This window comes from Pseudonaja textilis, chromosome 1 (genome assembly GCF_049901715.1).
Source record: "Pseudonaja textilis isolate UNSWEBS1 chromosome 1, rPseTex1.2, whole genome shotgun sequence".
In the NCBI taxonomy this organism is placed as follows: Eukaryota; Metazoa; Chordata; class Lepidosauria; order Squamata; family Elapidae; genus Pseudonaja; species Pseudonaja textilis.
Window position 1 is genome coordinate 194859242 of NC_141990.1, and position 17664 is coordinate 194876905.

Sequence of the window (17664 nt, forward strand, 5' to 3'; positions counted from 1 at the left end):
AGAAACACCTTTTCCCCATTTAAATTCTGCTTATTGCCCCAGAATTCTCCCAATTCTATTACTTTTTATTCTAAAACACTATAGGTTCTAAGAGAAAGATAGTTAAGTATGTACAGTTTATTATGCCAGTTTGAAATAATGAATGAAACACTGGTTTTAATACTTAAAAATTTAACGAGAGTTTTTTTTAAAACCCTAGAGTATGTAATATTATATAAAATGCCAACTGTGCTGTAGAAATGTTACCATATTAAACTTTTTATAATAATCAACAACAGAAAACTGGAATAGGATTCAATAAATCATAAACAGATCCATATATTTAATATTGTTTAAACAAATCTTCTGTTGAGGAAATTGTGCTAAAAATCAGATTGCAACTTGAAAAGATTCCAAGGAAAGCTCCACATTTACAATGAACAGATCTGAACCTTTTATGCCAGAAAATTAAAAGCCTGTCACACATGGCCTATATGATGCACATCAACGGAGTGTGCCTGTTTTAGCTTTCCAGATGTCAAAGATGATTTTTATAATTTTGAAAATTGAAGATCTTGGAAACCTATCACAGAAATACTAATAACTAATATTTCAGTTTGCAATTGTGTTCACATACCACTAAAAAAGAGAGAGAAACACAGGAATTATAATTCTGGCATCAATTAGAGATCTCCCCATAGAAGATAATGGCTTTTTAATTACGTAACACATTCAACGGTCACAAATTGGCACTGCAGGAGTGTAATCCTGCAGCTAAACCTGTACTGAAAAGAATCCTGAACCCCAAGCAGTTGGAATCCATAAAGTGTTATTTTCAACAGCTATGTGCTACTCTTCCCATCCTTCATTTGCTTTCCCACTCTTGGGGGCTTCTTTTGAACATGATGATTTGACATCCATTCCATCAATCGAGGATCTATCTAGCTGCATCCTTTTTATAACCATTTAAAGGGAAAGACAACTTGATAACAGCAAATATGTTAAATTATCAACCTTAGATAATAATCCTTTTTAACTTCAGCTTTTCTTTTGCATTTGGGACTTCAAATAATTTATAGTTTGCTTGAGCAATAGTAGGGAGTAGAATAGCATAACTGCACGGTCATTTTAACTATCTTTGGTAAAAGTCTGGTTCAGCCAATAGGACTTTATATAGTGCTTTATTTATATAATATTAAGCCAGCTGTCAAAAGGAGTGGAGGTGGAGTGAAAGAATTTCTGTTGTTTTTCACAAGATGCTGCAGTGTTAGAAATGCAATCAGTATTATTTGATTCAATCTGTTTAATTTAATACAATTAAGGAAAAGCATCCATTTAAATTTTGCTCAGGAATACGCTTTATTGAACACAACTGGATTTATATCCAAATGTATAAAATCACATTGTGCAAATAGCAGTAGTAACATTCTATAGGAAAACAAACTGGTTCATAGATCTTTTTTTATCATTCTGGAAGGGAATTCCTGTCTCATTAGAACATTGAATTTATTACTCACATCTCAGTAAAGAGGTTAGAATTCTGTGCATATTGAATATAGAGAATTTGCTGTTTCTTTGGAAATGTATTAGGTTTGGACTTTGAGAAAGCAAGATAAAGTAGCAATAGCACTTAGAAGTATATACCGGTTCATAGTGCTTTACAGCCCTCTCAAAGCGGTTTACAGAGTCAACATATTGCCCCTAACAATCTATATCCTCATTTTACTGACTTTGGAAGGATGGAAGGCCAAGTCAACCTTGAGCTGGTGAGAATTGAACTGCTGGCAGTCAGCAGAATTAGCCTGCAATACTGCATTCTAACCATGTGCTGCTACGGCTCAGTATTGATGCTTTTGAACTTTGGTACTGGAAAAAACTCTTTAAAGAACTCTTTAAAAAACTCTTTAAACTCTTAGCTATCTATGGATAGCCAAGAAAACAATCAATTCAGAGTTTTCATTTGAGGCACAAATAATTTGGCTCAAATTATCATATATTGGAAACATTATGTCTAAAAATCATCTACCATCACTGGATAAGCCCACAATGCTGATAAAGATGGAAAGAATGAGAAAAAGAGGATGCCCATTGGTAAGGTAGATGAATTCATTCACAGCAGCAATGGATGCATCATTAGAAGATCCAGAGGAACAGATTGAAGACAGATTCTCCTGGAGATAATCTATGAGTCCAGTAAAAGTTTTTAACAACTCAGTGGCACACAATCAATAAATCATTTTCAGGGCTGTTTTAATTTTGAAGTTATCAAAATTGGAATGCAACCCTTCAAGAATTGCTTGATTATCTTGATTGGTTTATTTTATTTATCTATTTTCTACATCGGCAATCAAGCCTAAATGTCTTTACAATAAAAATTTAAATACTATTTTATGCCGAGCCTTTAAAAATGGGCTTTATCCACAATATATATCGCAGCTAGTATAACTGCATAAAATAGTAAACTAGGTTAATGGGGAATCACAGTTTACAGTGAATAAACTGTGTGCAAAATGTATTTGCTCCACTGGGCCTTTCTGCTACTTTGAGCAACTTCAAGATCTCAATGGAATTGGGGCTCCCAGTCAGTTGCATCTATTACAAACCATAGTGGTTAGTCAGTTTTACTCTTGATTTGCAAACTGTGGTACAGTAAACCAGAAAACTCTAGCAAGGGCCAAAAGGAAGCAAACACATTATTATTTTAGTTTTTCCACAATAATTCAAAATTATATGTTTTAATCAGACTTCTTCATATATTTACTTGTTCAATTTACAGTTAGGATTCCCATATTTTGGCTGAGCAACTACTAGATAAAGAAAATTCCAACTCATTACAGTCATCTGGCATAGATATTGAAACCCGATTCATAGTCCATACACTGTTCCAGGCATTGCATAAGTTATGTCCCTGCACAGTGGACAGCCTGGAAACTGTGTGGAATTAGATGGGGAAGAACCATCTTTGAATAACTCTTACCAAGACCTAGTGACATGGGACCTCCCAAATCCGAAGATATTCCAACTTTTGGGACAGGGTGTTATGCAATTTGAGGTTATTTAGATTCACAGGTCCTGCTTGGTGTGTAAGGCCTTTATCTAGTGAGTTTTGCCTTTTTCTAGATTGGGAAGAGACCTTCACACACACACAAACACACACACACACACACACACACACTCAGGCCCAGGTCACTTTATGATTGAATACATGGGCTGTCTTTAAACATCAACCCAAAACCCAGAAGCTTCAGCTGGTCCACAATTCAGCGGTGCAGGTAGAAATGGGCATGCATTAGAATGCCCATGTAACAATCTCTGCTTTGCAAACTGCACTGGTTTCCACTGCAATGGAATGTATGGATGGTTTTGGGGAACAAGGGGAAGAGATAGCACCTAGGAAACAATCAGACAAGAGACACAGGAGCTCTAAATGGCTTAACAGTCAGAGAAAGAACGTAGGAATATCCTAATAGGTTGAGGAGTTAAAAGTGGTGGGTGGGAAGTTAGTGCTTTCAGACTTGTAAGATTCTGTTAATGTAGCCTTACAATAAAGTAGGATTAGTTCATGCAGCCGTTTTACATAGGAGGGTTAACAAACAGGTGCAATCAAGGTGCTGGTCTGCCTATAAAGCCCTACATGGCATAGGCCCTAGTTATTTAAGGAACTGCCTGTCTCCCGTTGTTATCTGTCCAGCTGACTCGATCTAGCAGAGGTGGCATACTCTGGGTTCCATTGATTAAACAATACCATCTTTTGGGAATCCAAGGAGTGTCTGACCTCTGAAAAGAAGTTTTTCTGAGATATGAATGGTCTCCACCCTGGTGTTGTTTAAAAAGGTTCTGAAGACCTGACTCTTTGCCCAAGTCTTTGGTAAGCACAACTGATGTCCTTTTATTTCCTTTTCCTTGTTCTTCTTCTCGGTTTTGTCAGCCATCTTGGTTCTTTGCTTTTGTTTCTAGTATTATCCTTTTTAAAAAAAAAATATTTTTAGCAATTTGTAAACCACCCAGAGTCACTGAGAATCAGGCAGCATATAAATGTGATAAATTATTATTATTGCAGGGAGATCTTTCAATGTTTTATCCCCACAACAACAAACCTGTGAGAAAGGTTGGACTGAGAAACTGGTTTGAAGTGAGTTTCCAGGAGCGAAGATGGACTTAGCGCATTAATCTACCTATTTCAGGATCTTAAAGGCCTAGAATTTGGCTGATGCCAAACAGAGATATGAAACTACAGACAAATGTCACATTGTAAATCTTTCCCTGACACTTTTACAAACCATTCCTTCTCTTCTTACTCCGCCTGACAATATAAGTTTTGCTTACAAGATTTTTACTCTTTAGCCTAGCTGTATCCTGTTGTTTGGGGGGAGGGAAATCTGAAGGACTTTACGGGCATTTTAATCTGTGTCTCATTAACAATAACAAATGCATATTTAGTCTTAGCTATAGTAGCAACAATATAACAGATGTAGTTGTACTTTGAACTACAACTTCCCTCACGATCAAGAGTACCCACACATTTCTTATTAAAATGTTCTTCCAACAATTCCCATAGCTGCTTCTCTTTGCAAGACCCCATTATTACTAATGCCTACTTTTCCTACATACTCACCAGTAAAAATGTAGTAGTTTAAAACCATTCTTATTGAAAAAAGCAACCGTAAGAGAATGAAGTTTTGCCCTGGAGGCTTCAGAATAAAACTTCTGCTGTGGATCATAAGAGAACAGTCATGATTCCTGCCCCTTTCAGCAACCAACTACACTCAGTTCTGAAATGGCTCTGATGGAGAGTAACTCTATATTCAAAGGAGGTGAAGGAAAACAAATTAACAAGAGACAAACTAAAGACTGTTTGATATAATTATTTTTGCGCAAGAGTCTGACTTTAAAAAAAAATACAATTAAATCAAACTACAGATTTCCGGCTGCTTATTCCCTCCAGCTGTTTTAGATCACAATTTTGCTACTCGCCACGCTGGTTGGGGGTGATGAGAGTTAAATCTTGCCATAGAGTTTCATCCTGTACTGCAAACTATTCCAGACGGTCCAACCAGAACAAAGATTCACTAGTGAGCCAGAAAATAATTTCTTGTTTGAAAAAATAACCTTTTAGTACGTTATCAAGCAGCAAAGAACATACTAAAAGGTTATTTTTTCAAACAAGAAATTATTTTCTTTGCTATGTTTACAGCAAAGTTTTTCTAATATGTTTTCTTTATGTTGCAAGATGACTTATTAAGATTGGGTGGGGGCAGATAAATGACAGAAGCCTTTTCAATGTGGTTTGGATTTTCTCACATTGTGTAGCAGCACGGAAAGGCAGCATTTTGCGGTACACATGCCACTAACTTAGCAAAGAAAGGGCCTTTTAGTATGGGGATGCTGTAGTCTTATATGTCAGCGGTCCACAACCTTTCTGGCTTGGCAGACCGATGGAAAAGGTGCAGTGGCAATGAGGAGGGAATGGTTTCATACGTACCACTTTCACAAAAGCAGCTTCACAGACACATGCGCGTGCACCAGAGGTGGTATTCAGCAGGTTCTAACCAGTTCTGGAGAACCAGTAGCAGAAATTTTGAGTAGTTCAGAGAACCGGGAAATGCCACCTCTGACAGGAGATTTTACAGTATCCTCCCCCTCTCAAGCCCACCAAGACATGCCCACAGAACTGTTAGTAAAAACATTTGAATCCCACCACTGGCGTACACGCTCGTCCACCACTTCTGAAGCCCGGTCCCTAAAGAGTTGCAGCCCAGGGGCTGGGAACCCTGTTATATGTGATCCAGTTCTATCCATCAGAAGAGGAAATGAAGGATGCGCTCGTCAATTTCGTTCTAAAATATAGTTGCTAGCTAACTAGCCTCATCCATTTCAATTATGTCATGATATCACTGGGCAGGCATTGAAGGAAGATAAAAGTCAAAAAAAGTTGCCTACTCTTGGCTTAAGTTCTTTGTTTAGGAAAGTTTATATTTTACAAGCAAACTGAAGAGACCGCTTGCTCATAGGACATTTGGCTAAAAATCTCTAATTTCACTATACAGCTAAGATGGAAATCTATGACAAAATGATTTGTGCTTAGAAATGAACACCAGCCTTAGCCAAATAGCTGTGGTTTGTACACCACTATTCTCACAATATTTTTCACCAGCTGAAGGAGAAATGACATCTAATTTAGTCTTAAATAGCTTCAGGAATAAATAAATATATAGTAAATATTACAAGTTGCATCATCCAAGATACATTTTTATTATTTTGTTATAACTTATCTGAAGCTTGCAGAGATTGAGGAAAAGGATTCTGATATCAGTTTATGGCTTCTCCTGAATATTTTATGGTACGCTGCATTTATGAGGCCTGCACATCTAGAATTCACAAAATATAGTGCGCTAATACCTATAAAATTTAGACTGAGAAAAAAGTTCTAAAATTTAGGCTAATAAAAGGAACTCAATTATTTGAATCCAGATCCTCTTAGTCTCCAACATATTAATCATATATACCAGAAGCCCATAAATCACACATTAACAATGTATTCAGAGGATAAGAATGTAGGTAGCACAAAGCCTCAAGTCTCACTGAGGTATGTCTCCAATCAAAATGAAATATATTTTATCGAAACATCGCAACTGCCTCATGGTGCATACCGTTCAAGCCTAAAACTTAAGTATCCCTTCTTTTTTTGATGGACTTTCTCAGGAAGCTGGCTGAATTCTTTATCAAGTAAATCATATGAAAAACACATAATCCTGGTGAAAGAAATAAACAGGCACTCCTTTCCTTTTTTTAAGAGCTAAGTTATTGCAGTTATTTTCTAAAGGGGAATTGCGTTCAAGTATTTAACTTTACCTTGTAAGTACAATATATTAGCACTCACACCTGCATAAGGAATACTTTTAGAGTTACTATTAAATCCAGTATCTCATCACTCTTTTAACCTCAAGACTTTCTCAAAACCCTCCCAAAAATTGTGCTTCCACAAAAATTGGGGGTGGGGAGGATCAACCTATTTTCAAAGTACCAAAATGCAAGATAAAAAACAGTGGATGGAAACTAATCAAGGAGAGAAGCAACCTAGGACTAAGGATAAATTTCCTAACGGTGAGAACAATTAACCAGTGGAATGCCTTGCGTCAGAAGTTGCGTGTGCCCTGTCACTGGAGGCTTTTAGGAAGAGACTGGACAGCCACTTGTCCACTTGAAATGGAAAAGGATCTCCTATTTGAGCAGGGAGTTAGACTAGAAGTCCTCTAAGATCCCTTCAAACTCTGTTAATTACATTTCTGTTTTCCTGGAAGAAATCAGGACTGAAAGAAAATACATCTTGCCAGAAGACTAAGGGTCACTGATCAGCATCATCCTAAGGACCAAGGCCCATTAAAAAGTTGCATATCTTTCATCTCTTGACAAAGGAGATTAGCCTTGTTCAACGACTGAAGATGCACCTGCAAAAAGATTCATTTCTCTTCTCTTACTTTCCAAAGAACATCCATGTTCATCTTTCCATTACTCTAGGATTGATCAGCTAAAAGGATATTCCCTCTAGTCCCATACAGTCCTCAAGAAACGAACAATCACTCATTACAATCTATTTCAAGAGTGAGAAATCTTTTATTTCCTAGGAATGTTCAATCTGCAGAGGAGAAGGGAACTAAGAGTTACTGCTGAGGGACACAGATTCTTCGCTTGTCACCAACTGTATAATACTTAGAAATCAACTGCTCATAATATGTGTTTAAATAAAGTAAAATATCCTACCAGATTCCTTCTTGTTTGCCTTTCCACCATCTCTGCTTTTTTTCAAAACTGCTTTTAACATTTTAGCACTGTTCTTTTTCCTAAAACAGAACACAGGATATAATAATCTTACATGACTGCACAGGGAGATAATACCAGTGTATTTAATTTTTGCACATTGCATGCAAATAAACAAATGTAATAATTCAAAACATGTTAAGGGCATACTTTTATTTTTAAACCATCACATTATACTAGTGAACCAAATACTGAAGATAAAAAGAATGTTTTAATAGTAAAAGCAAGTGGCCAGGGGTTTACTGTCTCGTTATAAAGAAAAACAGCACACAACATTCTTCACATTCCACATATAATTAAGGTTAGAAGGCTAAACCTGGATAAGTTACCGTTAGGCACTTGGGCACAAGCATGTCTGGTTTTTGACCGGAGTTCATCAAGAGGAGAAATAATCTGTACCATTACACTGTCTACTATAAACGGAGGGAAGTCTAGGCAAGATAAGCATCCTTGAAAGAACATTCCTCAGTGTGTTTTAAAACTCCTATATAAAAATAGATACAAAATGAAGTCTGAATGATAGAAGTAGAAGAAATAGAGGTTTCCAAATATTTCCTGAACTTCAACCCACAACATCCTTTACCATTGGTCATGCTTTCTGGAACTATAAAGGGTCGTAGTTAGCAACATCTGTAGGACTATAGTTTCCACATCCTTGAAGGATCATCCTTAAATACTCCAGATGCCCCATGGATGATACTTTTTTAAAGGTGGGATTTTTAGTATAATACCCTCTAGAAGTATTTTCCCCACTTTCTTAACAACTTATATGTTAGGTAACAGCTTGGTGCGAGACTTTTGGACTGAAGGTAAAAAGATGCTTCAAAATGTGCAGAAGCAGAATAGAAGCTATCTTTAACCCGTTAGTTAAATACATCTATTTGCTTGGATGGAGTTGCACCTATGAACAGCAGCTGTGCGATTCCTGAAAAGGCAGGGCTGCTTTATGGAGTTGCAAATAAATGCTACACTCATACATCCCTGGGTTTTAAACTACATTTTTGCTTTCAGACCTGTGTGTCTGAAATACTCTAGTATTTTGGCATCTTGGACTTGTCTATTTCATTTAAAAGTGCCAATTTTTAAAAATTAAACACAGGTTTTATTAAACACATTTTTATGATTGCCCAATTCATATATGGTGACTCTGGGTGGCTTACAATACTGTAAGAAAAATCTGTAAGGTATAGCTCTAACCCTTCCTACGCCGTCATCAGAAGTACAAATATCTGGTCACCTTGACAATATGTCCCAATAATATTCCTATTTTCACAGAAATCTAATAGTACCACCTAAAATGAGTGCAATCTGGTACTTCTGATTTCAAGGAGACCATCTCTCGTCAAAAGAATTACGAAGTTATATTTAATCACAAAGTAGCTAAAACATTTAAGTTTTCCCACCTGAGGACTGGACAAAATGTTCTTATGCAACATGTGCCAACCAACTCTCCAATTCTAGAATATCTAGTACAATAATTGTTTTATGACTATCTAGTGCCAAGAAAGTCATTATTGCTTCAGTTTTTGGGTTTCTCTCTACTCCTGCCATGGTCTTTTTTGTAGATTACCCATTACATCTGTTCCATGATGTGAAACTATTTGGCATAACTATAGTATTTGATTATTATCTGGACAAAATTTTAATCAGTATCATGAAAGTACTTTTTCACTTAATGTAATGCATTTAAATTGCAACAACTGCATTAAAATTTATTTCTTCTTCATGAATAGATATGGAGAAAAATCCTTGTCCTAACAGTTATTTAGAAGAGTTGCATTAAGTGGAAGAACATGGCCCATTTTTTAAATTTGAAAATTTGGGTAGTTAGTAAGGAAATGACTTATCATGAAAGGGATACTTTTTGCATGAAATGAAATTTACTCTTATCAAAGGAGCATACATCATATGAACTATAATATAGTCCATGAAAGCTTATACCACAAAGTCTTTGACTACATTAAGACACCATGGCTAAACTATTTTTTTAAATTTGAGATATTCTGTAGGTGAGGGAAATGGCTACACAATTAGTCTGAGCTTGTGGTGTAAGATCAATCCCTTTCTATTTGGGTAAAATCCCAGGGATGGGAATGGGGACACTGTAAGAAAAATCTCTAAATATAATTATTTTCGTTTTCTTTACTTTGTACAATATTATTCACTTATGAATTGTGCAGAAGTGGTAGTAAACAGCAAGGAATAAAAAGTAAGTTATTACTTTCCAAACAAAGCTGATACCTCTGTTCTGGATATGTCAATTTTCTTATCAACACTGAGGAAACAGTATTACTCTTTCTTTAGTGTAAGGCAAAGACATGTTTTTAATACAAAAGCCTTTTCCTTTGTGACTATTTTGCAACTGAATACAGTATGTTCTTTATATATTCTTTAATGTACTTTTTTTAAATGTTCATGGCTCCAACTTATAAAAGAGGGACAAATTATTCCATGTGGTCGAGTCCATATGTTTTCTGCTCAAAGTATCAGCAGACTTCTTTGATGTTTTCAGAGCCACACAGCTGTGCAAGTACTGCAAGATCATGAGACGGCTGTGATTTACATCTCTAACATTCCAGCCAAAACTACTAGGAGCCTCCATTGTTGCTACTTCCTCTTGCAAACACCAGATTCTTAATCTCATTGTTCTCTTTTCCACTCTCCTGAACAACATTTTAGAACAGCATGGTTCTAATTTTAGGCAGCACCCCAAGGCCTTTTTCCAACATTTCAAGTCACTTTTTTGCGTTTCCCACATTTATAATCTGAATTCAATTCAGTACTTAGAATAGCCAGATCACATTTGGTTTTTTAAAATAACTTTTTCAGCATCCTAACTCATGTGAATCTCAGTAGAGCAGCCTTTAATGTCACCTATGAAAAGCATTCAAATGTTTCTATTTGCACTGCAAAACAGTGCTCTGGGAACATGGTACAATCTTAGATTTGCCAATCATGTTTTTTCTTAAACTCCTATCATATTTACAAGCGTCTAATGGACAATCCTTCCATAACAGTTATTTTACCTTTCCAAAGGATAATATGGATACTAGTGGTATGCAAGTTCATATGGCTGAATGGAAATTCTAACCTCAGTGAAGAGTGTGATTTGTGTGTATCTTCTACAATGCTTTCATAACAAAGCAGTAAGTCAGAAGTAGGAGTTGCAACAAATACTTAACTATCCAAAGGTAAGCATTGGGTAGTTTTCTACTTCGCAAGTGATCTTCACACCTCAGAACTAAAAATTATGAACAAATGGCAAACTGGCCCCCTTTTTCCATGTTGTCCCTGCCAATGTTCAATTTCAGTATATTTGTTTCAGCCACAAGTCACATGAAGAATTTTTTTTAGAAATTGGAAAAAGTACTGTATAATAATATGTAATTAGTAGGTCAAAGTCATGGGATCACATTCCACAAGTTCTGCCAATGTATTTCATAGCCGTTTCAAAAACAGCATCAAGCATTATTTCTTATGCCTTCTCTTGGGTTATGAAATCAGGAAACCAAAAAAGGGAAATTAAAAACGATTTGCACGTTTCCCCCCTTCCAGTTATTGATATAAAGTAGCGGAAAAGAAAATGAGAGGCCTGAAATAATGTAGACTTCATGAACATAAAAACTTTCAATCATTCTATCCAAAAATAAATGGAATGCCTTATGTTCTGACAAGAAAACAAGCCCTAATGTCTGGAAAAATAGAATACTGTAGGAACAAAGCAATTAGATTTGCAATTACACATTAAACATAATCTCAAGAGTCTTTTAATATATATATATATATATATATATATATATATATATATATATATATATATATATATATATATATATATATATAGGCAACATTTATAATTGGCAATAAGTAGCATCTATGTTAAGGGGATTTTAAAACCAAACAGAGTGGTGATTTATAGTTTGCATGGAAATATTAACCGATCTACTGTGAAATCAGGACATGTGGTGAATAATTAATTGGTATTCTATGCAGTGCACAGACTTGGAAGGTGACTTTGAAATATCAGGGAACGGCTTAGTGCAAAGCAGTGAAAAAGATGCCCAAACAAAAGAAAGCTGGCAAAGAAGACTTTAGTAAAGCTGAATGTTTCATAAGCAATCCCTTAAAATTAGATGTTATCTTCTCTCCTCCCCGGGCTTTCGTCCTTTCTCATTGATTCATTTCACATGCTTTGCTGGGTGGGGAATTTTTAGAAAAATCTGGAAGCAAGCAGGGAAACTTCATGGATGTTTTCCTCAACGTTGATGGGAGACTAAGTTTCCATCAGTTGAACAACATCCATGAAATTTCGCTGTCTTCTTACAGAATACCTTCTTCTACTTCTCACAAGTTTTCAAGACTTACCCTACCGTAAATCCTTGGCTTCATCTTATCCTTTGTAGTCCTCTCAAAGTAAGTTGCATATATGTACTCTTATCAATAGCACCAAACTGAACTAGATGTGCAGTTCCTGAGCCTCTGGAGGACACCCAGGGTGTGTTCATGCTCTTTGACCATAAAAATCGAGAGTAATTAAAATTTATTCTCAATTTTCATGGTCAAAAGAGCAGTGTGACTTTCTCCATCCCGCGCGTCAGCCAAGAGGCTCAAGTCACACATGGCACTGTAAAGCAGTATATTAGATAATATTTGGTCATTAAAAATGCTATGATTTCTGTCCAAGTTCTATAATACAGAATATATGGGCTCTATATTTGGCTCAAGAGACGTGAACACACTATATATTTATATATACATATATATACTCACGCACACACACACACACTGATATTAGCACAATGAATCATTTGAAGCTATATAGGGCAACTTGCCTAAGGACCAGTAATCAGCATAAAACTGCTAGCATAGCTTTTTTGACAAGTCTATCAGAAAAAAAGGCAGTCTGTTGACAATAAACACTATTTTTCATTATATCAACTGCTTCCTGAATGTTCACAAGGAGTTCAGCTCTAACAGGTTTTAGCAGGACAGGCATGATTATTATCAATCATAAGTCTTCTATGTATCTGCAATTATTTATACTGTTCTTCATAATTGCTTTTAGTCATGCACATATCCCAAACCTGTATCACCATAAAAATCTGCTTTTGGAAGAAAAACAATTCTGAAAGCTAAGGTGCCTATGTTCATTCATTCTGAATCCTGGGTGCACACAGCTAGTCCACAACTTACAACCATTCATTCAGGGACCGTTTGAAGTTACATCAGCACTGGAAAAAGTGGCTAGTTTTTCACACTCACTTCTGACTGTTGCCAGTATCCCTATGGTCATGTGATCAACGTTTGGGAGCTTAGCAATGCATGTATCCCAGCCTGCCTCCGAAAGCAAAGTCAATGGGGAAGCCAGATACACTTAATGACATGATCCACTTAACAACTGCAGTGATTCACTTAAACTAGGGCAAAACTCACTTAACTGCCTTGCTTAACCACAGAAAAGCTGGGCTCAATTGTGGTGGATATATAGGTCGTCAAGTTTTCTTGAAAATAATATGGACGTAGTTTGCCACTGTTTTCTTCTGAGTCATTTTAGTGGCTCCTGGGGTGGAATAAAGGAAGAGATAGGGAGGTATCCTCAGCAGTTTGTGTTCTGGAAAACTGCCGCTTTATAAGGTGCAAACCCTTTGATTCAGTTCAGAAGAGGTGCTTCAGAATATGTGGAAGTATGAACAGAGCTCCTGTCTTCCTCCCCACAGTCATTGTGCAATCCTGAAAACAGGCCCAGCTACTTCACTGAGCTGCAAAAAATTGCCACAATTATTTTCCAGTATCTTTGGCAAAGCAACTCTGAAGCACTACACACATTATGGTTATGCCTTCTATAGCAGTGGTTGCCAACCGGTGGGCCCGGGACCACTGGTGGTCCTTGAGAAAATTTTGCTGGTCCACAGAGAAAAGTCCCCCCAAAAGCACTCCCCCCAAAGCAATTAATCCAGGCTGCGTGGGAACACAAGGCTACACCGCCCACATGGCCCGCCCACCCACCGGCCCCCATCCTTTGGCCGAGCGCAAACCTTACCTTGAGCAGAGCCACGTGAGCTGGAACTGGAAGGTAAGGCCAATGGCAGGGGAGGGAAATCCGCTCCACGGTGGCTTGCTGATGTTGGTGGGAAAGTCGGTCCTATATTCCAGAGCTGCAGTAGTCACAAGACTGGCCTTTGGTCATCCCAGAGCAGCTCCTCCAGTCCATGGCAGGCCAGTGCACCCGGGTGGAGGAGCAGCTGCTCCGGGATGACCAAAGAACCAGTCCTGTGACTACTGCAGCTCTGGAATATGGGACTGACTTTCCCACCAACATCAGCAAGCCACCGCCAGTCAAAATTCATATTAGTGGTCCGATTTAAAATTATGAGTTTGGTGATCCCTGAGATCCAAAAGGTTGGTGACCCCTGTTCTATAGCAGTAATTGCATTTAGATGCTGTGAGCTTTCAAGATGGGGCTGACTCCTAGCAACTGCCTGGACAGGTTTTGGGTTTTTTTGGCAAGGTTTCAGAAGCGATTGGCCATTGCCTGCTCCTTCTTATGGCTGAGAAAGTGAATGGCTCAAGGTCACCCAACTGGCTTTGTGTTTCAGGTGGAACTAGAACTCAAAATCTCATTTCTAGGCTGCTTCCTTAACCACTACACCAAACTGGCTCACTCTAGAAGATGCTCATTACATAATCTCAATCTTTTAAATGCACAGCTTCTTCCAGAAAAGATGGGAGAATCCCATGCATTAGCAATGCAAAGGTGCCTAAGCAATTCGTAAGTAGAAAGAAACAGAATTTTGTGGATTCATTCCACTTCTCATTTCCAATTTTATAACCAATTGTAAATTGAGTCAAACAGCACATTTTGTAAGTTTTTATCTTAGAAAGAATTATCAGTGTAGGGGAGGTAACAGGTTCTTTTTTGTTTGTTTGTTCCCTTTCATATCTGTGTTTGCTCTAATACTGAACAACTGAATTGCCTACCATTATATTAATGCCCAGAGAGGAACTTTGAAAAACGTTTGCTATTGGGCTCTTTTCTCACTGACTCTACCAAGAAAACATTGACAACATGCCAGAACAGCAGTTAAACATTAAACATTCGTACTAACTCCAGCAAAGCAAAAGTTATAAACATCATTGGAAGGATTTAAGGAAGTTTTGGAGGGGAAAAAAAAAAAAGAATAAAAATGCATAAAAGTGAAAACCTCTCCTTCCAGAGCAGCTGTGTTTTGGCTTACCAAACTGGTTTTAAACCAGGCAAGTCTAGTAAAGTCCATGAAGCAAACAGACACAAAAGAGCCATGCTTAAGATAATACTACACACTTCTGAAATTCTTCAATATATGCTGCACCTTTTAAGCCAGTGGCAAAACCCTCTTTTGTCACAACTCTTCTTTTTCCCCGTGGGATCAGGGAATCTCCTGGTTCTTGTAATGATTCCCACCCACCATCTCAATATAACAATGTATGTTCTCATAGGAGTGAATACTGTAGCTTACATCTTAACGATGATGGATCAGCGTTAATTATGAAAACTTTATGCTTAGAAAGAGCGGCACATATGGAAAGGGAGAAAAGAGCAAGTTAGAATTCAGCCTAATTTTTTTTTTTAAAAAAAAGAGGGAAAAATATGTCAAGAGGTGTACACCAGGCCCCTTGCTGCATTCTAAAATAAAGTAAAATGCACAAAGCCTGACTTAATTTAATACCGGATCCTGAAGCTTGTTTTGATGTTCTCCTTCCAGTTACTAGGGCTTCTTAAGAATTCTTGCAATAGATGTTGAAGGGCACCAGATCGATGGTTCCTAAGGACTGAGATATGTAAAGACCAAACCATTTGAGCAAAGGGAAAATGACAGAGATTGTTTTTAAGATTTTAGAGGAAATGGGAATAATGTGGTAGGTATTTTGGAAGGCTGCCAGGGAGCGATCATGTAAAAAGGAAGGGTGTGCTGTGAAATATAGTTTAATATAGGAAAACACTGATCTGAGACTATTTACCAGCTTTCAAAGGAGATCAGACTGAGAGACTGCAGGCTTTAACAGGTTATTACAACCATAAACAAATCATTACTACATCACAGTGAAGTCCACCAGACTAATAATTCTGTAGCAAATCAGGGCTAAATAGAATCATCTCTAGATGAGATAGGTGGAATATAAATCTAATAATAAATCCTGATTTTTTTTTTAGTAAATAGCTGAATACATCATATTCTGTACATATGCAGTCCAATTCTTCCTTAAAAGCCACATAAGCATCATTTTTGTTTACAGTCTGCCATCACGCCACAATGAGAGCCTATCAACATGGTTTTTAGTGGTGGATACAGACTTTTCCTTAGAGCATAATTTTTGAAAATAATTAAGATTAAATACATTTTTTTCTTTAATGTGAGAGATCAATTATAAATTTGGTTTATAACACAATTGTATGATCAAGTGGCAATATTTACAGGTTTACCATATGGAAGCTATTTATATCAGGCACAGGAAATCAGGAGCCAGGATACAGTTCAAAAGCATTGTGAGTTTATTCCATGCAACCTATATATACGATTCTGATCTTTTAATGGTCGAGGTGAATTGACGCTAGATAACAGTCAATGGATTTCAAGGGAAGGGTGGGAGCTGGACCAGGTCTCTTACGAGGTTATATAGAGACTCTAGTCTAAACTGATGCCTCTGATCCCACCCCTGGGCTCAGCTGGGTCATCTCCTACATGTTGAATGTCTTGGTCTTAACTTTCTCAGGGTCAACTTTTGTGTCACCAGGAGCTGGACTTTGTTCTTATTGTATTGCATTTATTTGGCCATCAAAAGTCATTGGAGTCTGGTGGTAACACAGTGATCACAGGAAGCACAATAGAAGCATTAACAGCAAGATTAATGCACCTCTTCTGCCAGCTTGTAGATACATTTGGTACTATTTTCTTGGAGGTGCCTAGCAGTTACAAAAATTTGGCTAGGTTCACAGGCTGTCCAACTCTGATCTCCAACTGAAAAGGCATTCCTACACAGATTTCAAATGGTTTCATAGATCAGTTCCAAATACTAATGTAATTAGATCAATAATTTCTATGATAAGAAATAGTTGAAGTTTAGTTGAAGTTCATATTAAACCAATAAAACAATAGCTAGGTAAGAGAACATTCAACCTGACCACACAAACTACTTGTTGGTTTAATACACTTAAATCCTTATTTTAAACTCCATCATTTCCTGAGGGGGTGGAGGTAACCACATGAAGGAACTTATTTTATAGTCCTATCAGAGGCTCAATAGTCTAATCACCAAAATTAACTGATAAATATGCTTGAACTGAAGGATAAATGTTGTTTTTATTTAAAGATGGAAGAATTTCAGCTAAATGGTTGCTTTTCAGCTTCTACATTTCTAATCACAATGCTTTGTTGTGCAGGCTTCTTATTTTTTCATTCATTTCACTCTTTTGTTCTTAAAATACATTGTTTGCATAATGTGGGTAGAATTAAAGGTTCACAGATATGTTTTTTCTATGAATGCCTTTGGACACTGAAGAAATCTCTAAAAGGCTAGAATTTTCTTCATGATAGGTTTTCAGCAGTTCAGTACACAAGGAAGGTCAGAGAAATAGTGCTCAAAATGTATTTGGGGATGAACGCATAGTTAGTATGGCACAAGAGTGAAAATGCTTTCCATTTGTGGCTAAACAATATTCATTTCAAACTTAAAAGCACAGTTCCACCCTAGTAACTGGTGTGGCAACATTTAGAAGAAAGGAAGAAACCAGCAGATTAGAGAGTTACTGAACCCAAGAAGTAACCACTAATAACAGACTTGCAAATCAGGGAAGGGTTTGGTAAGGAAAGAAGACTAATTAAATGGTCT

At 37.1% G+C, this 17664-nt stretch overlaps 1 protein-coding gene across 3 annotated transcripts in view; it reads right to left on the reverse strand.

Moving 5' to 3' along the window:
• Positions 1 to 17664, reverse strand: part of TANC1 (tetratricopeptide repeat, ankyrin repeat and coiled-coil containing 1) — a 161146-nt gene that overhangs the window by 89522 nt on the left and 53960 nt on the right. For 2 of the 3 annotated variants that reach the window (XM_026697174.2, XM_087920154.1), the window contains exon 2: positions 7741 to 7820. The exons of the other annotated variant lie outside the window; for it this stretch is intronic. In XM_026697174.2, coding sequence (XP_026552959.1) covers positions 7741 to 7801 — 61 coding nt within the window. In that variant the 5' untranslated portion in view covers positions 7802 to 7820. The remainder of the gene's footprint in view (positions 1 to 7740; positions 7821 to 17664) is intronic. 3 annotated transcript variants of the gene reach the window in all.